This window comes from Lutjanus erythropterus, chromosome 18 (genome assembly GCF_056507025.1).
Source record: "Lutjanus erythropterus isolate fLutEry1 chromosome 18, fLutEry1.hap2, whole genome shotgun sequence".
Taxonomy (NCBI): Eukaryota; Metazoa; Chordata; class Actinopteri; order Lutjaniformes; family Lutjanidae; genus Lutjanus; species Lutjanus erythropterus.
The window spans coordinates 23,683,405-23,705,338 of record NC_139334.1 but is presented as its reverse complement, the minus strand read 5'-3'; the positions used below and the strand labels follow the sequence as shown (position 1 = coordinate 23,705,338).

At 40.0% G+C, this 21,934-nt stretch overlaps 1 protein-coding gene across 4 annotated transcripts; it reads left to right on the top strand.

Moving 5' to 3' along the window:
* The first annotated feature begins 54 nt into the window (after positions 1-54).
* LOC146311092 (serine/threonine-protein kinase PAK 2-like) lies at positions 55-20,127 on the top strand. Of its 4 annotated transcripts, none has more exons than XM_084743275.1 (15): positions 55-224; positions 9,781-9,974; positions 10,080-10,186; positions 11,341-11,488; positions 11,585-11,601; positions 11,698-11,811; positions 13,002-13,125; positions 13,228-13,291; positions 13,502-13,550; positions 14,817-14,929; positions 15,011-15,128; positions 16,438-16,537; positions 16,663-16,859; positions 17,096-17,233; positions 17,640-20,127. In XM_084743275.1, the coding sequence occupies exons 2-15, from the start codon at positions 9,797-9,799 to the stop codon at positions 17,724-17,726; spliced, it is 1,554 nt and encodes a 517-aa protein (XP_084599401.1). In that variant the 5' UTR covers positions 55-224; positions 9,781-9,796; the 3' UTR covers positions 17,727-20,127. The 4 variants fall into 4 exon arrangements, with proteins under 4 accessions (XP_084599401.1, XP_084599402.1, XP_084599403.1 ...); XM_084743276.1 differs by lacking the exon at positions 55-224 and adding an exon at positions 5,763-5,921; XM_084743277.1 differs by lacking the exon at positions 55-224 and adding an exon at positions 9,420-9,560.
* The last annotated feature ends 1,807 nt before the right edge of the window (positions 20,128-21,934 follow it).

Genomic DNA, 21,934 nt, shown 5'->3' with positions numbered 1-21,934 from the left:
CCTCCCCGGGCCAACCTGAGAGCCAGACTGGGAGAACAGAAAGAAAAGAGACAGGGATAAAGTGTGTGTGATAAAGGACGATTTTTTTGCACCGTCCGGGGGAAGTTTGTCAAATCTCAGCGTCAAATCTTGGCTTCAAACCGGGAGGAAACCAGCACAGACGGGGCGGAGATTTGGGAGTTTGACCGGAGTGCGGTTGATATTTTTGCGGTTGACAGCAACCGGTGAGTTTAGATTTGCTCATTCAACACATATAAGTTACTTTTTACGGTAATAGTGTGACTCTTACTAACTTTTTATGGTACGGGGAGCTTTCAGTCTGAGTGACATGTTCCTCCATAACTGTTGTGGAGACTCTTCTTGTCTGTTAAGGGGATAAAAATAATGTACAGCAGGGACCAGATTCAGATCCCAGTGTTTGTGGGATTCGTGGCTTGTCTGCTTTTTAATTTTAAGTAATGACAGTCTACAGGGACACTGTGTTATTGTAACAACATGTGACGTTAATACAAAACATCTGCGACAACATCCAATGAAGTCAGGTCAAATTCACTTAAATGGGGTTATAAATATCTGGCAAGCAGCTCAGAACCAGGTTTATCTCATAAAATGTGATTAATCTTAAAGTTACTCTGTGTTAAAGCTACAGTACACACCTATTTATGGTTCCAGTGTGGTTTAAGTGATATTTTTCTGCTCAGGGGTTGGAAATGATCACTTTCCTAACCAGAATTGGGGAAACTATACTTTAAAACTCCTTGCTGCTTCACAATGATAAGCAGTTACATTTGAACGCCTCAAAAAACTACTTTCAAAAAGTAGTTCAACTTAGCAGGCGATATACTCGATAAATACAGTAATATGTCAGTATTTTTAGGCTATGCTGTAATATATGGTATATATCTTGAGACAAGCATTTCCTCCTCCAAAAAAAAAACAAAACAAAAAACTTACCATAACTTCTCAAATAGTGATGATCTTCCCAACAGTATATAAAGTAGAGCTGGGTGATATGGACAAAACCAAATACATGTCCACAGTCTATTGTAAAACTGCCTGTAAAACCAGGAAAAGACAACACTTATGCTATATCACAATATAGCAAGGTCCAAAATCCAAGACGATGTCTAGTCTCATATCACAGTATTCATATAATCTTAATATGTTGGCAAATTCTAGGTCAGCTACATCCAAATTATGTCACAGGAAATAATCACAAGCTGAGTCAGTAATCTCATATTGTTAGATGGAGGTACATGGACCAGGGCATGTCAGTTCTTACTTAGGCAGCCTGATGTTGTGTTTTAAGGACATTATAGGGAGTGGTTGTTGAGGTGGAATCAAGAAAACTATACATAATTAGGGAAATTCATATTTGATCGCAGGCATCTTGGTCTCAAAAAGTCATGAAAATGCTTTGTAAGGGATCATGTACAGTGAGCAGGTCATTATTTTGAATTATTAGATGGCTTTGATAGAAACTCAGTTCTGATTGGTCAGTTGCAGCATTCTAAAGTTATTTCTTTATAGCAGACCACTGCTAAGAAGAACAGATCGTTGCTATGGTAAATGGCTGTAAATCCATAAAATCATTTGAAAAGTAATATTTTGCACCAAATTATAGATTTTTTTGGTAAGTAACTATCTAATAAGTGGGATAATGTGCAGTGAACAGGTCATTATTGCGAAATATACCCCTTCAGAGTGACTCAAGTGATCCTACACCATCTTGTCAGGCTTTATTTCACAATAATGACCAGCTCACTGTTCATTATCCCTCACATAAAACCTGACATGGTGGTGCAGGGTGTTGAATCACCCTGAAGTGGTTTATTTCCCAATAATGACCTGCTCACTGTACATTATCCTGCTTATTACACGGTTGCTTGTGTTTTATTGCTCCTCCATGGTCTACGATCAGAGCTGCATCCATAGCAGCGGTCAGTTCTTCATAGCAACAGTTTGCTATACTGAAATAACAAGCCTTAGAATGCCAAAATTGACCAATCAGAATCTAGTATTTAACAAAGTCATTTAATAAGAACATTCAGTTTGCAATTAACCACCTAAACTACATGACAAAAGTAGTTAACGAATGAAAAAGATACTGAAAATTTTAATGCATCACCCAACTACATGAACTGCATGCAGTTAACTACACCCCAACAGTTTATAAATGTGTAAACATACTGACACACTTCTTGTTTCATAGTTTTATTATTTCAAATTCTCTGATTTCAGCTTCTCAAATGTGTATTTTCTGGTTTCTTTAGTCCTATATGACAACAAATGGAATGTTTTTGAGTTTTGGAGAAAATAAGACATTAAAGGACTTCATCTTGAGCTTTAGGAAACAGTGCTTCAAACTTTTTCACAATTTTCTGACATTTTATGGACCGAACAACTATTCGATTGACAGATTAATTGATTAGTTGCCAAGCTCTATCGTTGTTTTTCTAAAAGATGTACATGTGTTAAGTTGCTTGCCACTTCTGCCAAATGCTGACTCCCTGCAAACAGATCCGTAGCTCCCACTGAAATTCATTCAGACACCAGACTTTCCTCCTAGATTCCTGGCAGTGTGGAAGGCTTTAACCATCGTGGAAAGGTGATAATACAATGAAACAATGAGACAGTTTTGACTCATAGCCACTTGACATCTAAAATCTTGATTACGACCTCGCCTGTTAATGCATCAGTGTATAAATCTGTGTCCGTCCACCTCGCCTGTTAATGCATCAGTGTATAAATCTATGTCCGTCCACACTGGTAATCTGCAGCTACACTGAACCGTTCATTCATACACCGACTGTACCCTGAAGCTAACAGACTTCAACTGTGAGCTCTGAGGATGGTTTTGTACCTGATCCAACTTTCTGACAGCGGCCTGGGACTTCACTGGCTGCCAGGTTGGTGATTTGATTGGTCAGTGTGTTGACACAGGGGTGAGGCAGCTGTGTGAATAACAGGATAAGGTGTTCAGTCAGTGTGGGTGTGCAGCTGGGCAGTGTGTTTACGCTTCATTCACCGCCAGAGACCTGTAATCAGTGGAGTGACTGTAGAAGGTAGTGAGTTTAGGTTGTGTGTGTGCACATATATAGTGCATATGTGTATTTTTATGCCTGGCTGTGTGCATCTATATGTGTCTGTGCTAGTGAATGAAAGGGGGTAGAGTGTGTGTTTGTGTGTGTCGACTTCATCACTCCTTCCAGGAAGTCCTCCGCAGAATTTCCTTTTATAGAAGCCGAACACAAAAGGCTTGCTGTCCACTTCCTGTAAACAGCTCGGCGGCTGTGTTTGCCGCGCTCTGGTTGGCTGGCCTCTGGGCCTCGGGGAGTTCCAGGATGAGGAAGTGGGCTTCCCTTGATGGCGGTCAGCCACAGGGAATAGAAAGTGTTCTGATGCAGCGGCAGGGCGGAGAATGAGGAATAGAAATCATAAAGGGCAGAGGGTTTCTGGCAGGCGCAGAGGGACAGCAATGATGAAGAGAGTGTCTGTGATTAGAGAACGGATGAGAGATGTAGTCGGACGCTGTCTGGATAAAAAAAATAGTGTGTGTGGTAACCAAGCATGCAGAGTTGGAGGGAATAAATCAGACAAAATAAAGCATAGAGAGAGGAACATACGTTTTTACAGGGCAGCTGAAGATATGACAGGAAAGGGGGATAAAGATGACATGACATGCAGCAGGAGTCGAACCCACAGCCACTGCAGAGGACTCACAGAAATACCAAACATTTGCTGGTTCCAGTCACTTAAATTTGCTGCTTTTCCCTGTTTTATACAGGGCTCAACAAAAATGGTTGCCAGGCAGAAGCTTTTGGTTGCCAAACTGAAAATATTGTTTTTAGTTACTTTACTCTTTGGGTAATTAAGATACTATGCAGCTATATATGTCACCTTAATATGAAAATGTGATGTCAAAGAAGGTTTAAAAGCTTTATTACTGTGGCCTGTGGTTCTGTAGGTTGTTATACCTTTGAACTAGTGTCACCTTTCGAGTTTTAATGTCTTGTGCACCAAATATTAAAACTTTATTTAGTTTTAGGGTGCATGTTTTGTTGTTTGGAGTCCCTGTTTTTATGTGTTAAAAAGTGGTAGCCAATAATGCCAACTGAAGGCCAAGAATTTAAATGCCAGTTTCTCAAAATGGTTGCCAATGGCCACCTGGCAACAACAGGCAGCAGAGCCCTGCTAACATTATGTAGTTGAAAATTTGTCATTTGGTTTTTGATCTGTAATTTGATGGGCATTTTTGTCTCATTTTTTCAGCTGCCCCCTGAAAGTTGAAGAATCAAATAATCAGTCGGAGGCATCTCAGTCAAGTGAGATTCTAAAATTCGAGCTTTCGCTTTGTTTTGTTTTTTTGTCAGTCAGTGTGCATCACAATAATAGGATAAAACAGAAACTCTGAAAAATGCACAGGTATAACTTTTCAATGAGGAATTATAAATGGGGAATCATAAATGTAGTTTTATATTAGCTGGCACAAAGTGTGACAACATGCATTGGTGGTTAACTGATAAGAGAAGGGGAAACGAGTGTTTGACTTTGAGCCTTTGTTTTGTTTTGTTTTGTTTTGTTTTTTAGCTGCGTTGTACACAGAGCGAGGCAAAAGTATAGCAGGCGGTAAAATATACACTACATTAGCACAAACAACAAAAGTAGGACTATAAGTAGGAGGATGAACACTTTTACTTTCGCTGACTTTGTGAAATTATCATCACAAACGATGAAGATAAGCATCAAAATCCGGGTCTGACTGGTAAAATGTACTCATGTAAGCTGATGTAGGAGTTAAGTGTCGCGTGCTGAAAAGATAAAACAAACTGTTGAAGCTTCAGACTGATCGTCCAATTCCAATTCTACTGTCGAAATTTCAAATCAGGGTTTTGTGTAGACTAAGTTTGATGAAATTTGACGCGGTGCTATCGACACATTTTGGTCAGTACCAAAAAAAAAGAGGTCTACTACCACTCCATGGGCTTGAAAGGTTTAAACACAATATTATGTTAAAAGAATATGTTTTTTACTCTCTTTTACTGCTAATTGTCTTGTGACCTCTCAGATATATCATGTGACCTCTTTGGAGTCATGAACCTCCCCTGAAACTGTTTGGAGACCCCTCTTGGAGAGGCCTGCCCACCACTTAAAAAGATGTCTGATCTAAATGATCAGAACTGTCTGTAGATAATTGATTTTCAGTTTTAGGGAGTGTGCGCTTGTATAAACACAGCAGCATGTAGCCTGCAGCACTGATGTGTGTGTGCACCTGCCTGCTCCCCTCAGACTGAAGTTTTTTCTGCTGCTGCGCTCAGAAAGTTTAGCTCGAAGCTACATGTGAGATGTTCAAGTGCTCACAATGCAGCCCCTGTTGGCAAGAGGAGTGTGTGTTTTAGGGCAGGGAATGTGTGTGCGAGAGGAGGAGCCTCGGGTGTGCAAGTGTGTGTGTGTGTGTGTGTGTGTGTGTGTGTGTGTGTGTGAGAGATGAACAGGAGAATACGCCCAACCCCTGCAGCCCTGTGGCTATGGAATTCCTACTGAGAGACAACTTGTCTCTGCCTGGCCAGCCAGCACCCAATCCAACACACACACACACACACACACACACACACACACACACACACACACACACATACACACACACAGCCTTTGAAAATGCACATTAAGGCTGGACTGGCTCTAATTTTATCCTGTCGGGGCAAGAATACACTTGTCCCATCCAGGATGGCTGAGGAATGAGGCGGCCTGCTAAGACCTGCCCCGGGAAGGCAGAAAAGAGAAGAAAGAGGGGTGAAGGAAACAGTGAGAGTAGATAGATAGATGAGCACTAGAGAAAGAGCTGCACACGCTTACTGGGAATACAAAAGTTTTCATTGTTTACCTGATCTTCTGTAAGACGCAGAAGAGGCAACAAACAGGTGAGTACTGAGCAGCTTTATGAAAGAGGAGAAGACATTAAAATGATGAGAAGACCGGAGGCTTAAAGACAGTTAGGAGAGTGTCTCATTCTCTCTGTAGGTGGGATAGCTCATAATGATGTGGCCCATGCCACATTGGGAAACCTAAAGGAGAGATCTCCAATATATTTATTATAATAAATCATAAAATGACCGGGATATGTCATCAGAGATCAAGGAAGTTGAAATACTTGCTTCTCTGACAACAATGCTACAGAATCCTCTTTTGAGTTCATTTGGAATAACTGCTTTAGTTTGCTTGTTTCACATTAATTAGAGTTAAAAATAAATACTGAATGCTTGCAAAAGTATCTGTCTATGAGTTGTAAGACATCATTAATAATCTTATAGAAGGAGTAGATGTTTGTAATGGTTAAATAGCGCAAAACGTTAATGGAGTTTGGCAGAAGTCACTGAACGCCAACTCTTGAGTCTGTATTTTCTGAGCAGTGGGCATTTGTTTTCAGGATAATATGCTTCGCTTTACATTGACAGACAACTGACAGTTATAAACGGCTGATCAGTTTACAGTGGGACTCAACGTCGCTTGTTGTTGTCAGTGGGGGAAACAACTCGCTCCAACCATAGAGCTTATATTAAATAAGATTTCAATAATATTTAATACAACATCTGCAGCTTAAACTAGCTGTTTGGACTGCTGTGCTCATTCTTGCACGCCCTTTATGTTTACAAAGTCTAAATATTTGTCATAATCATAATGGTGCATAAATGTATCGTGAATTAAACTAGTGAGGGAAAATATAATCATGAATGTAGTTTGTGGCCTGAGGTTATTACACTGGACCAATCGGCTTGTGTGAAATGGCTTTTTCGACGACCTCAAAGGTCTTAATGTTGTGTGCGCTGGTTAACACGTTAGAGAAAGGACTCCGGAGCCCGATTTGTTGTATTTTGCTGTGCTTTGTGTCAGAGTTGAGTCAGGTCAGCAGAGCTGTTGCTGCAGGAGTGTGTTTTACTGTACATGTGAAAATGAGGTCAAAGCAGATCTACCTGAGCCACGTCTGTTATCCAGATATGATACGCGCTGTGTCATCAGCGGTCAGACACAGGAAGTGAGGAAACCTTTGTTTGCTTCCTGTTTCCTGTCTGTGATGTCACCAGGCAGCAGCTCAGTGTGGATCGAACTGCTTGCTCTGCAAGACTCTGGAAGAGGTGCTGTTGTGGTTGAGAGTTTTTTGTGTGTGTTTGCATGTGTGTGTGTCTACAATCTTAGTTTTCACCATATTAGGATAAATGACAACACTCAGTAGCTGCCGGTGGTGGAAGAAGTATTCAAATCAAGAACCAGTACAAAAATGTAAAAATACTTTATTCAAGATCCAACTTCAGTAAAGAAACAGAAACATTGTCATATAATTGATATTATATGACAATATAATAATGTAATTTATATATATGACATTATTAGGTTATAAAAGGGATACTTCAGGTTATTTGAAGTGGGGTTGTATGAGGTACTTATCAATAGTCAGTGTATTACTTACAGTGATGGTGGTTGAAACACCACCAGGTAGGAGAAGCAGCAGGACTACTGGTGTAGGAAGCTAAGCAATGTACTAATCAATATCAGTTAAAGTGTCTACTATATTTAGAATATTTTCACCACTTTATCTTGCTGTCAGACAGCCTTTTCTGACAGGAAACCAGCGTTATATAAGCCAAATATCCCTCTCTCTCTCATTTAACCAGACTTTATTGTCAAAACCAGCAGTTTTACCTTGCAGAACACAGGAGTTGCTGGTCTACCGCTGTTTTGATCGGTTAGTTTGTTTGTCATCAGCTCCAGTGTTCTGTCAGGTAAAATTGCAGATTTTGTCAGTGGGCTTTGGTTGGTTTGAAGATTGTATTTGGCTTTTATAATGTCAGTTTTCTGTCAGAAAAGGCTTTCTGACGGCAAGGTAAAACACTATAAATACAGCCAACACTTTAACTGATATGAATTTTTTTTATGTAGGCTTTTATAGGCTAAAATACATTTTGCTGCCGACCCTGTCCACAGCAGTACATTGCTTAGCTTCCACCACTGGCACTCCAGATGCTGTAGAAGAGTCGAGAGTGGTCGTGAGATGATTAATAGAAGAAAAAGTTCTGCTACTATATCTATATTCATTTATCTTTTATTATTTTTGTGAAATATTGGATGTGAATGTGTAGAGGTGAAATGTCTTGTTTGAACATCTAGCAACCCAAAAGGACAAGGGGACCGTAGACGCTGGGTTTTGTCATGGGTCGCATGCCAAAAAGACTAGAAACCACTCTTTTAATATATAACAATCATTGTATTTTTGAAGCCTCTTACAGCGGCAGGACTCAAGTCTTTCCACCCAAGTCCTAAGTCAAGTCCCAAATCCTAAAAAAACCTTGAGTTTCTAGTTCTAAAGTCATAATATAACAGTTACTTTCCAGCCTCATTGAAGTTACTTAGCTGTTAAGCTAAGCTTTACAACCAAACAAAACTGTCTTTGGTATCATTTTTTTAACGTTAGTTCTTCATGGTTCTCTTCTGCAACTTGATTGGAAGTGTCAACTTGCTGACAACAGTGTTAATGTCAAGAAATTTAAATTTAAATAACATACTGGGGCTGCAACCAACTATTACTTTCATTATTGATTAATCTGTTGATCATTTTCTCGATTAATCGACCAGTTATTTGGTCCATAAATTGTCAGAAAATGGTGAGAAAATGTCGACCACACTTTGTCACAGCTCAGGTTGACATTGTCAAATGTATTGTTTTGTCCACAACCCAAAGATGTTCAGTTTGCAACCATAGAGGTGTAAAGAAACCAGAAAATATTAAAAATAGGTGGCAATTAATTTAACAGTTGAAAGACTAGTCAGTTAATCAACTAATCGTTGCAGCTCCACAAGATACTTTATCATCTTTTGACTTGGGAGAAAGTATCAAATATTTTCGAGTCAAAAGTTCAAGTGAAGTCAAGAGTCATTGGTGTTAAAATCTAAGATCTAAAGCTGAGATAAGATCTAAAATCTAGTCATGTTGTGAGTCTTTTTTTTTTTACTTTGTCAAGTCAAGTCTTAAGTCATCAAAGTTGTGACTTGAGTTCAAACCAAATGACTCCAGTGCAAATATCTGTCCTCTCATAGTTTTTCATGTAAAATCAAAATATGAAAAGTAGTAAGTGACTGCAGCTTTCAAGTAAATGTAGTGGAGTAAAAAGTAGAACATTTCCTCCTGAAATGTAGCAGAGTAGAAGTGTGAAGTGGCATGAATTGGACATTACTAAGGTCAAGTACAAGTACAAGTAATAATTTCTCTTAAGCACAGTACTTGACTGTGGTCTGCATCATGTTTCTGAGGTTTCACACCGTCCAGCTCCTTCCTCACTTCTGTCCCTTTAACTTCAGCTGTCATACCATTCTCGGTCACCCACTCTCTTTCTCTCTCTCTCTGTATGTCTCTCTGCCTCCTTTCCTTCCTCATTCATTTGTAACACTGAACGAGACTCAACACGTCACTTTGCCCGTTCAGCGCTGCTTCCTGTTCACGCTCTCTGTTCCCTCCGCTCCAAAAGTCAATGCCGATCCACAGATTGTGGCATGGACGGATTAGTTTGGTCTGTGTGAGTTTTTATTCATTTGTTGTTGAGTTTGTTTCTCTTTGTAATGCAGGCTTCATTTGTTTCTCAGTAGCATTTTTGGCTAACTTGCAAAGCTTTGGCTAGCATTGTGAAATATGAAAAAACAGGAAGAAGCAAGCCAGTGATTGAGCGAGCGGCAGCCTCGCTGTGTGTCTTGTCTGCATTGTCATATGTGCATCTCATCCCACCTGTGCAGGTGCACGTGTGTGTAGATGTGTGACAGCGGAGTGTGTGAGGACAAGCCCCCCGCCCCCCCTGTCAGGATGAGCAGCCAAGGAGGAGGACCCAAGGACTCCCAGTCAGCCAATCATAGCTCTCGGCCGCTGCCGTCTGTACCAGAGGAGAGGAAATCCAGAAACAAGATCATCTCCATGTTTGCCTCAGAGAAAGGTGAGAGACATGAAGAACTGACTGATATATGTGGACACACATACAGTAAAAAAAAAAACGTTGCAATGGATGACCAACACACTGACCCTTGACCTTTTCCCACAGGAGGCAGGAAGAAGGATCGGGACAAGGACAGGCCCGAGATCTCCTCCCCCTCAGACTTTGAACACACCATCCATGTGGGTTTTGATGCTGTCACTGGAGAGTTCACTGTAAGTATCATGACTGTGCAATGTGTTTGTTCATATTTGAGACATTTTTCAGACCAGAGTTTGTTTTGCACCGCCAAGTTGTAATTCCAAAATCAACATAATTAATAGTTTCAGTCTAGAGAGTTACAAAATTTTGCTGCACCATTAGTTTGACATTTTGGGAAATATGGTTATTTTCTTTCTTTTGGAGAGTTAGATGACAAAATTCACATGACTCAAGTATATACGCTAAATATGCAGCTGGAGCCAGCACCAAGCTTAATCTTAACATAAAGAAACAGTTGCTTTTCTCCGCATGCTTTATGGAACAGGCCTCTGGCTCTGTCCAAAGTCTCAACTGACCTCTCAAAAAGCAAACAGTGTATTTCCCAAAGGGCCAAACTATTACAAAAAATGGAAAAAGCATCACATCTCAAGCCTTCAAGTCAAGGAGGACAAAATACAAGTGACGTGTAAACCTCCACTTGCTAAACATTTGTTTGAACTCACAAAAAGCTGGTGCAACAGGCTCTTACAAAAAAGCTCTAGTTGTATTAGTAAATGCATCAAGGGCAACATGGGGGGTGTGGTCTATTTCAGACGCATCAAACTCGAGACCTGCGTCTTTTTCTGCATAATTACCCTGAATATTACCCCCCTCTCCAGTTCCATAATTTATACACAATCATAATTATGTAATATGATAAGAAGCAGATACATTTATATAGTCTTAGATTTACATCCCGCCCTTTGAGGGCAACCATAATGCTGATGAAATTCAGTTTGACACCCTGGTCTATTTAAAGGCAAACCATTATCTTTTCCTAAACCTAACCAAACTGCAACAGACAATAATAAGTCAACAATAAATTCTCCACATGGGAGTCGATCCCTAATCCTGTGATTAACACAGTCATCCACCACAACCTGCTCTCAGTGTGGACATGTTGCTCTTTATGCTCTGACTTCCTTCATTTAAAAAAGGGTGTTTTTAATGTTTGGATGTTGAATGGACTAACAGTTAACTAATTAAACCTGACGCCAGGCTACAGGAGCTCCACGTGTGCCATTTAGGTGCATGACCTGAGCTCACAGCGTCTTATTTTCTTTGTTTTATGGGTAGATCTCTTCATATGTTTTTCACCGTGTGTGCGTGTTTGTGTGTGTTTGTCCAGGGCATGCCGGAGCAGTGGGCCCGTCTCCTTCAAACCTCCAACATCAGTAAATCAGAACAGAAACAGAATCCTCAGGCTGTCCTCGACATTCTGAAGTTCTACGACTCCACCAGTGGAAAACAGAAATACCTCAGTTTTTCCGCCTCGGGTCAGTTTTCCTTCACTCAACAGATGGATAAATAAAATATCCAGTGTTGTAACTGCACAGACTCACTGATCTGTCCTTACACTTTGTCTCTTTCAGATAAAGACTCACAGTCGGTGAGTGGCTCCATTCATCACTTCCACTCACGTTTTATTCATTCAATACATTCAGCAATTTCTGACTGAGACTTTGTTTAATCTACGTGTGTTCAGCCAGGCAAGCAGGGTACAGTGACCTCCCCGTCAGGTGGCAAGGACGGAGACGACGACGATGATGACGATACTCCACCTCCAGTGGTGGCACCGCGGCCAGAACACACAAAATCAGTGAGTCAAGACGACAACACTGTGTGTCTGAAAACTTGAAAATACAGAAATCCACCCCATGAGAACACATTGTTATTCTGAAGCATTATATTAGAAAATATAAAACTAGTTGTACTGTATGTTAATGCAACCTAGTTCAGTGGTTCTCAAATAGGGGTACATGGCACTCTGTCAGGGGGTCCATGAAAAGTTTATAGATTAATTGTAACATTTCTACATCTAAATGTTTAAATGATAGACATATGCTATATATTTTGCTGAGTTGCAGATGTTTCTAATAATGTTCAGATGCAGAAAAATCCCTAATTTATACAAAGTAATGGTGTGTTTTTTTGTTAGCTGCTAGTTAACTTCTGGGAAATGATATGTGATTAGTTAAGTTACTCGTTAAATTACCTTTGTACCTCGTTGTCGGCCTTGTTGCGTTCCAAAGTTGAACCGCTGATCCAGTGAACAGTCAACACCCGGAAAGCTTTTGTTGTTAGCTGTCCAGATGTTGGCTGCGGTGGAAACAAAGTCGACCTCTGCGTGCGGCCTTCAAATTAGATTCCATCATCACGTATATAATATTACTATATTGTTATACTATTATACAATCTTGGAGGAGCCAAACAAACTCAAAGTAATGACAGTTCTTCCACCTGCTCTCCCTAATCCTCGATTCTCTGTTTAGCTTTTTTGCTGCAGCTGACGTGACCTGCTGCACGTACATGTCATTAGATAACCTACATAGGTCAAAAAGTAAAGTAAAAAAAAAAGTAACTCAGTTAATTGGATAAGTAACTGTAATATGTTAACAATTTTGGAAATTGTAATCTCTTACACTTCTTATTACTGGAAAAAGTAATAATATAGATATATATACATATATATATTACTGATTAATGTATTACTGCCCAACACTAGTTATGTCAGATGTATATCAGCTGTAGTGTTTGTTTAAAAGTGAAGAAACAACTCCCATGATCGCTCGCTACTTTGTGACATCATCAAACTACATCTTTTGTTATTGTTTTGATGTGGGAGAGACACCTAGTGGCATAAATTAAACTGCCATGATATGTATTCTATTAATTCATTCACAAAAGACTTCACAGTTCAAAAATAATGTATACTGTTTATTTATTACAGAAGGGCACGATCACTCGAGGTCAGTATTCATGAATGTTTTCTTTCCTGTTTCGTGTCAGGTGTACACGAGGTCGGTGATAGACCCTATTCCAGCTCCGGAATCAGACGCCGCCTCAAAGGCAGCTGACAAACAGAAGAAGAAGGGAGGCAAGATGACCGATGAGGAGATCATGGAGAAACTCAGTATGTTAAACACACAGTGGAAATGACACATCACAGGCAGAGCCATGGCTATTTTTGGGTCCAGTTGTGCTGACTTAACTGGGTTTTTTTTATGATTCATAGGAACTATTGTCAGTATTGGAGATCCTAAGAAGAAATACACTCGCTACGAAAAGATCGGCCAGGGGTGAGTCAGAATTGAGGATAATGTCATTTTGAAACTTGGCAGGAACTTGACTGAGGCTGTTTAGCAGGTTGCTGTTCCAAACTGCCCAAAAATGGGAAGTTTAACCAACCTTGAATTGTGTGGGACAAACAGAGAAAAAATAGTTGCAAAAGCAGAAAATAAATGAGAGAAAGGTCTTTTATTTCACCTCTTACTGTTTTTGATTTTCAGGGCGTCTGGCACCGTTTACACAGCCATAGATGTTGCCACAGGACAAGAGGTAAGGTTGCTTCATCTTATGTCTTTGCTATTATAAAAATCTGCGTCCCCTCGACTTCATGTCGAGGTTTGGCTGAGCTGCGAATAAAAACGACCTCAGTGCAGTGGCAGGGTGAAAGGATTATATGTTCATTAGCTCATGTAGCCGGATGAATTAGTCTGGAATCTCTCAGTTCATTTTCGATTCACAAAAGGGCGTTACAACAGGTGCAGACCAAAACGCCTCTGTATGCAGCTGGATAGATCTACAACCAGTCAGCGCAACAAAACGTGTGATGTAGCGTTGTGCAGCACATGCAGTTTGTGGGGGGTGCGTGGTCTGTCTTCAGGCAGGCAGAAAAATGTCGGCCTGGTCACAAACTTTCTCAAATTGCAGCTTAACAGTATGCTAAAATGTTTAAACATCTGAGGCAAGAAATAGGCAATGTAGCGACAGAATCAGTGTCATGAGTCTGGTGTGTTGCAACAGAAGCGTGTGATGTCTCTGGCATTTAAATCCGGACCTTTGAGGCTCCTCTGTCAGTCATTGTATCAGACCGGCTAAACCAGATAAACAGTTCTAATCAAATCCAGGAGAGATGGAATCCTGCCTGAAAGAGAGGGTGATCAGACGTATCCGCCAGAGCAAATGAAAGATTTGGCTATAGTTCATGTCGTAATAGATAAACAATTCCTCTTAAAAGTTTGACACGACAATCACACAAAACCGTATCAGTATATACTCTCAGCGATCTTAGTCTTATTTCATCAAAGTAACTCTAAACTGGTGAGAGGCAGAAAAAGAAAAAGCAGTCACATGAAAACATGTCGCTGTGTTGCTTCTGTGGTTAAAGTAATGGAATAATTTACTGGGTATTTACTTGTTGCACTCTGCTTTCTTCACACATATTGACCACACAGCTGACCGTTTTAGCAATAAAAGTAACAAGAAGAAATTGCTGTAGGTTGAAGCGCTGATCCTGTTAATTACGGCATTTTAAGGTCAGCCTACAGCAGACTGGTGAAACATTTCTGCAGTTAGGATTATTCATTTTTGTTTCAATTCAGGTGTTTTTCCAGGCGGAGTTTTTTTCCCTTTGTAAAAAGTTCTCTATTCAGAATGCAGACTAAAAACCTAATTTATCTATCTGTCTTTTCTCTTTGGGAGATAAGTTAGAAGAATACTAACTGTATAGACATGTACCATCTCACGTTGTAACTTGCAGATCCCCCCAGAATGATTGCTTGTATCAGTGGTACCACATTTACAGGATGTTGTGTTCTGCAGGTGGCCATCAAACAGATCAACTTGCAGAAGCAGCCAAAGAAAGAGCTCATTATCAACGAGATTCTGGTCATGAAGGAGCTGAAGAACCCCAACATCGTCAACTTTGTAGACAGGTAACGCAGACAGCAGACAAGAGTCATCATCCACGGCTCCAGCTGTTTTGTAACTGTGACTGTGTTTGCGTGTATTTTCAGTTTCCTGGTAGGAGACGAGCTTTTCGTGGTGATGGAGTACCTGGCTGGTGGCTCACTAACTGATGTTGTGACGGAGACGTGCATGGATGAGGCTCAGATCGCCGCCGTCTGCAGAGAGGTAGGATTCTTTTCAGACATTAGCTTGCAGAAGTGGTTAAAAAAATCCCATGAAGGCATCTGTATCACATGATCAAAGCCTCATGTTTCCAGTGAAGGGTTCTTATGTGACTTTAAAGAACAATAGAACACATGCATTTTTAATACAATATGACTCATAAACCGCTTACATCCTCCCATGGCCTGTTTTTATCAAGTCTGAGTAGTAGGATAGCAAGCTTCACTGGCCAAACACTATCAGGGATTTATTTTTGTCCTGCTAAATACTAGAAATAAAAGCACTTTATTAACTTTGTTAAATTATGAAATTTGTTCTACCTCAGCCAGTAGTATTTAGAAGAGCTCCAGCAGTGTCCTAACCTGTTAGGAGTTGCCAGGAAATAGCAGAGACTCTGTGCACAGGCAGGTTATTATAGTTATACTCTTAAACTGGGTGTGGAAAAAAAACATTTCAGTTCACTGAAATCAAAATAAAAACTAGACTTTAGGGGGAAAAAAAGCTTTAAGTGATTAATTAAATGTGTTGAATACATTTTGTTTCTCAGAAAACATTTGCAAAAAATTTTAAATGTTTGCAACTTGCATTATTTACACTAAAGTTTACTAGCTTGCAGTCTTCTTTGTCTTTGCTGGCACATTGCTGTGTTCTTTTGTGCATTAGCGCCACCTGTAGGTCAGTTGAATAGTGTGAAATTACTGGCCATGATGTACAGTATAACTTCACTCAAGTGGGTCCCTGTTTTTGGTTGTCTCATGCCTGAACTCTTCCATAGCTGTACTACAGGTTAAAAACTCCACAAAGTATCTTTAACTGTGTTAAATAACTAATAATTGAAGCTCTTAAGTTATGTGAAGTCTACAAATTAAGTGTTGCTGTTTTCTGCATTTCAGTTTATGAATAAAAAAATTCATAACTAAGTGGTCTTTTTCCAAGATTAACTTTCTGTGTGATTTTGATGCTTGATAAATCCGTGATGTTTTGTTGCTCTCACTGGCTAATATGACATCTTTTAGCCATTAAGTCATCAGTGAATGAGCATCCAGCAAGCATTGTATAAATTTCACAGTTTGTGAAAGGTAGCCTGCAGTGGTAATCTGCAGTATTTGCACACTTTTAAAAGATAGCTTTTTAGCTTTGTATTATTATAGACAAAAATCCATGAGATGAAGCTCTTATCTGTTTGTATTCCCCAAAACATATGGAAATATCAAAAATCTGTGTAGATTTTTAATATATTTGTTTGTAATTCTTGTGTGCACAGTGCATTAACTTTGAAGGGATCCTAACCATCCTCCCTCTCTGTGTCCAGGTCCTCCAGGCTCTGGAGTTCCTTCATGCCAACCAGGTCATCCACAGAGACATCAAGAGTGACAACGTGTTGCTGGGGATGGACGGATCAGTCAAACTCAGTGAGGGACAGCACACGCAAACATGAACACATCCACAGAGACATAACCGACCGATTCTTAATCTTATCTTCGGTGAGGACGATGAATAAATTGATCTTAACGGATGTTTCTTTCTCTCTTTGCAGCCGACTTCGGCTTCTGTGCCCAGATCACCCCGGAGCAGAGCAAACGCAGCACCATGGTGGGGACCCCGTACTGGATGGCTCCTGAGGTCGTGACCAGGAAAGCCTACGGACCCAAAGTGGACATCTGGTCTCTGGGCATCATGGCCATAGAGATGGTGGAGGGAGAGCCTCCATATCTCAATGAGAACCCTCTCAGGGTGAGTGTTTGCGGGGAGAAAGAACAGACAAGTGGCAGCTTTGGTATTTGTGCAGTATTTGCAATTAGTCAGTGCAAGTAACAATGGTTTATAAGACCACGTTTTTTGCCTTGGAAGATTTATACATGGCATTTATTCTTGATTGTATGTTTTAAGAATTAGAGAAGAATTGTATCATTCTTAATTCTGACAAAAATTTTAAGATTTTTTCTTATGTGATGTTGTTCTGGTCTTAGGCTTTGTATTTAATCGCCACCAATGGGACTCCTGAGCTGCAGAGTCCAGAGAAGCTGTCTCCTGTCTTCAGATCCTTCCTGTCCCGCTGTCTGGAGATGGACGTGGAGAAACGAGGATCAGGCAGAGAACTGCTGCAGGTAGAAGAAGCCGACACACTCATACTGCCTTAGTACAGGAAGTTATCCCTTTGAAATGTATACCAAACATGAGGATTGCTTTATTATCAATTAATAAGCTACGTTGTTGTTAGAAAATGTCAGAAAATTGTGGATAAATTGCAATTAAAATAACTTGGAGCCCACGGTGACATATTTAAATAATGTTTTGGGTCTGACCAACAGTCCAAAACCTAAAGATATTAAATTTACAATCACTTAAGACAATGAAAAGAACATTGTAAAATGACAAGCATTTGGAGTTACAGCATCATTTGTCTTGTCCTGTATGTTGGTAGCTTATGTGGTCATTCATCAGAGTTAATCCTGAAAAAGGCGTTCATTCTCTGACTTGTTATATTCCACGTGTGCTCTCCTTTGTCTGTAGCATCCATTCCTGAAGCTGGCCAAGCCTCTGTCCAGCCTCACCCCACTCATCCTGGCAGCCAAGGAGGCCATGAGGAGCAACCGCTAATCCCCAGTCTCTAAAGACTATTAAGTGCTAACGCCAGTGACACCAAAACCAGTCAAACCAACCATCATCACTTACTGGTCTACGTATGATGACCATCAGCAACCTGCTTGTGTTTGTGTGTTTTTCAGAGGGTCACAAAACGCCCCTCTGCTCTTCTCAGTGTTTCTGTGCTGATGCCAGATTAATCTCACCTCTGTGCCTTGTTCTAAAGCCGCACAAAGCCATAATGTGTTTTGTATCTGTTGCAGCCGCACTACAGTCTGCATATCAGGAATACAGGATCTCTGTTGCAAAGGTTCAGGACTCTTTGCACATTCAGGACCACATTCACAGAAGATCTTATCTTACTACTAGGACTCCTCCAGAAGGCACTAATGTTGTTTTTCCACTGCGTGATACAGCTCAACTCGACTCAACACACTTTTGGTACCTGGGGAGGAAAAAAAATCAGAAGTTTCCTAAATCTTAACTTAGAAAGGAGAAATCTTCTCTTCCTGTTACAGAAGCAATTCCTAAACTCATGGCTACATCCTATCCAATAGGACACGCACATCCTGAAGGCCAGTGGGCTGGGTGTGAAAAGTGTAACACATAAAGGGAAAGGAAAAAAATACACACACCTGAGGAGCTCCTGTTTGAACAATCGATCTGCAGTATCTGCAGTCTGAGGAGGAGCCGATAGCTTGAAACGTCACGCCGATAGATTGTTCTAATGGGAGCTCCTTTGGTGTGCAGATTTTTTCCTTTCCTTTTGTCTGTCCTGTCCTATCGCTAACCCCCTATCGTATCTTTAAAAAAAACAATGCAGCTCAGGCAATTCGAATATCGCACTTGGCCACATTGCAATTTCAATGTCGGGATGAACTGTTCAGCTCTAGTGTGTAGAGTCGATGCGAGCCGTATCCTGCGATGGAAGCACGGCATAAAACTTCCCAGCTAAGAGTCTCTTCTCAAAGAAACCTGTTCACAAAGCTAAAAGAAAGGCTGATTGACCCTGTTGCCATGGTAACGGAATCACTTGCTCATGAATTGCTTAAAGTGTGGACAGACACAGCCTTTATTTTTAGTTTTCCTCTAACTTTTAGCCATGTGGTGTTTGGTGAATACGGAAACCTTTAAATATTTTTGATTTTGTGTAACATCAGGAGGATTCGAGAATGTTGGTCTGTGTGGAGCAGCTGGAAACTTTGCAGCTGGTTTCTATGGCTGCTGTTGCCATGGTTACACATGTGCGTTCTGACAGGGTCCGATAGTTTTTGAGATTGGCATGAAAACTATAGTGCACCAGTACTGTGCTGTACTGTGGCCCAGCACTGGACAGTGCAGTCTTTGTGCAGTGGAAAAAAAAGCCATAACGGTGTCCTTGTTGGACTCTGTGTCTCACTTAAAATTAAATCATTCCAGGACAAGGAATGGGACTGAACTGTTTTTTTGTTCATGAAACTTTTTAGAATAGTAGTTTAAAAATGTTCGGTTCTTTTCTGTTAAGCGTTTCAACCCTCTGGTGGCAGTTTGGGGTGTTCACAGGCATCGAAACACACACCTCTGCTATCAAAATCTCTGTGCTGACTCTTCTGCAAAACTATGCAAACCCATCTCAACACTCTGATGTTTACTGCATCAAAAATTGCCTTGAATCCTTGAACTTACTGTGCCTAAAATCCACATTTCTATCTCTATGATTTTTCTTCTACGTGTTCTGTTTGTCTTTAGCTTTGCCTTTTTGCAATAGACGCCTTACTGTCGGTATGTTGGTGCGAGTACAACACAAATACTGTATGAAATTGTCGGTCTGAATGTTTTGAACTGGAGGAAGACTTTGCATTTTTTTTTGTATATTATGTATTGGTGATGTCCTGTATTTTTTAACGGCTTTTAAAAAGTATGTATATCGTTGTTTTATATTTGTAACTAACACAGCCGAAGACAAACTTGTTTTTGTTCACCAATTCATCGTCAGTTCCCTGAACTGAAGACTCAAACCATCAAATGTATTGACAAGCCTGAGACACTCGAGCCAGACCTGAATCAAGTGGTATTTGGAAATAATTGTTTGTTTTAACCTGCTTGGAGTACCAAATGAGATTGAAATCAGATTTTTTAAAAATCAAGCAAGTTTAGACAATCACTGCAAAGCAATTCAAAATGTTTATTAAATGTGCCTTTAACAGATGTATGGTACTCATTCAACAGGTTGACACAAATACTGAGTACTTGCAAATACTATTAACAGGCTGGAGTACACTGTTGTGTGGCGTTTCAATAAGAACACACATTCCAGTTGAATGATTGCAGAGTTGAAAATGAATGTTTGTTGTTCATCATGAAACCAACAACTTGTGGCGCTGAATAAAATCCATGCAATACGTAAATTATTATTAAAGGTGGACCTAAATACTGTGCACGTGTCTGGATCACTGAATGGACCCACAGGGCGCAGGGGATGAAGGGGGAGAGTTTCTGTTTGAAGTGACAGCTAACATTTTCAATTGGAATGGCAACTACAAAGAAAAGCTTAATGACAGCAAAGAGATGAAAAATCAATTACAAAATAGCACAAAGATGCAAAACAAGTGCAAAGAGACACAAAACAACCACAGATCAGTCAATCAATACAAACAGATGCACACAGACACACAACATTGACCACTAAGAAAAGCACCATGACTGAAGAGAAGCAAAATGTACCAGACCACGAAGAGGAACAGAACAACTACAAAGAGACACAAAACAACTTCAAAAGACAAAACAATTACAGGGAAGTGCCAAATAATGTCAGATAGAACCAAAATTAATCACAAAGATGCAAAACAAATGACAAAATTATTCAGAAGACTGAAAGATGCAAAAAACAGACCACAGAGAGACACCAAATAAGAGATGCACGCAACTGCAAAGGGACCAAACAAAAAAGAGATGCAAAAGAAAAATGTCTTCAAAGAGACACATAATGACCACACGAGGACATAAAACAATTTCAGAAGATGCAAAATAAAGTCAAAGTGACTTTGAAGAGAGACAAAACAATAGAAATACAAACTGACAGACAAAATAGTTACAAAGAATATGAGGATCTTTCTTCTATACAGGAAGGTTGGAGGGACTTGTGTCCAGGATTCAAATGAACTGACATTTTACCTGTTTTGACACAAGAGAGCAGCATTCATCTTTATGAGGCAGAAACACACAGACAGCTCTCACAGGAACAAGACATTATCATTTGAATATCTGTTGTGCTTCTCTGCACATTAGATATTTTGAAAGCACAAAGGCTCATACCAAGTAATACACAATTTTATTCTTCATTCAGGATGAGATACTGCTTTGATTTACAAGACTTTTTAACTAGTTCACTAACAACTTTATCTAAAATTTTTACATTGCAATTGTTGGTTTATTATATTACATGCAGTAGTCATACTTCATTTTTTGCAGGATTGCAGTGTATCTGTGACTGCATCAAAGTCTGTTGCTGTGAGCTGTAGAGTCAGTTCAGGAGTTGATGTTGATGTCAGCTGATACCTGCAGAAACCTGGACAGCCTCCCACACTGCTGTTTTACAAAATAAGCAGATGTTACTGTGTCATTTCAGCCATTTCAACAGCAGTGACTCTGACCCTGAATTGACTTTGATAATCAGTGGACTCCAGGGTGAAGATGCAGGAGATTACCACTGTACGGGAGCAAACGAATTAGACTGCGCACAGATTGCTGTGTTGCAGCAGTGACCTGTTGCAGGAGGTTCAGTTTTGCACCGCTGATCATCTAAACATAGCACAGTCACCCACAGCACAACCACAACTTACAGAAACGTCTGTAGCTTCACACCCAGTCGACAGGGAAGTGAAACTCAGATTTTCATGTCCCTGACGGTCAGGTTTCGTTCCTTTTTACAGCTCCAGATGTTCAGTTATCCACCCAGTCTTCCTCACAAACTAAAAAAGGTGGTTTAGATCAGAAATTAATGCAGAAGAGATTAATTTCTCTTTTAACACATAATCTAAAGTTTGTGACATTTGGCTATTGCATTTTTGAGGAAATAGGAAAGAATGTTGAATCTTAATTTTAACCTAGTTTAAAAGTTTGGTGCAACATAAATGAAAGTTAAATCATGATTTAATCAGGTTTAAAAATGCAAATTTGTGAATACACATGGTAAATAAATACACAATTACTATTTTTAAGAAATCAGAGTAACTGAGCAGGCT

Coding starts and splice junctions, on each gene's coding strand:
- LOC146311092 (XM_084743275.1), top strand. CDS start 9,797: ATGTGTGACAGCGGAGTGTGTGAGGACAAGCCCCCCGCCCCCCCTGTC. Junction 14,930..15,010: donor ATCGTCAACTTTGTAGACAG/GTAACGCAGACA, acceptor GTGTATTTTCAG/TTTCCTGGTAGGAGACGAGC. Junction 15,129..16,437: donor TCGCCGCCGTCTGCAGAGAG/GTAGGATTCTTT, acceptor CTCTGTGTCCAG/GTCCTCCAGGCTCTGGAGTT.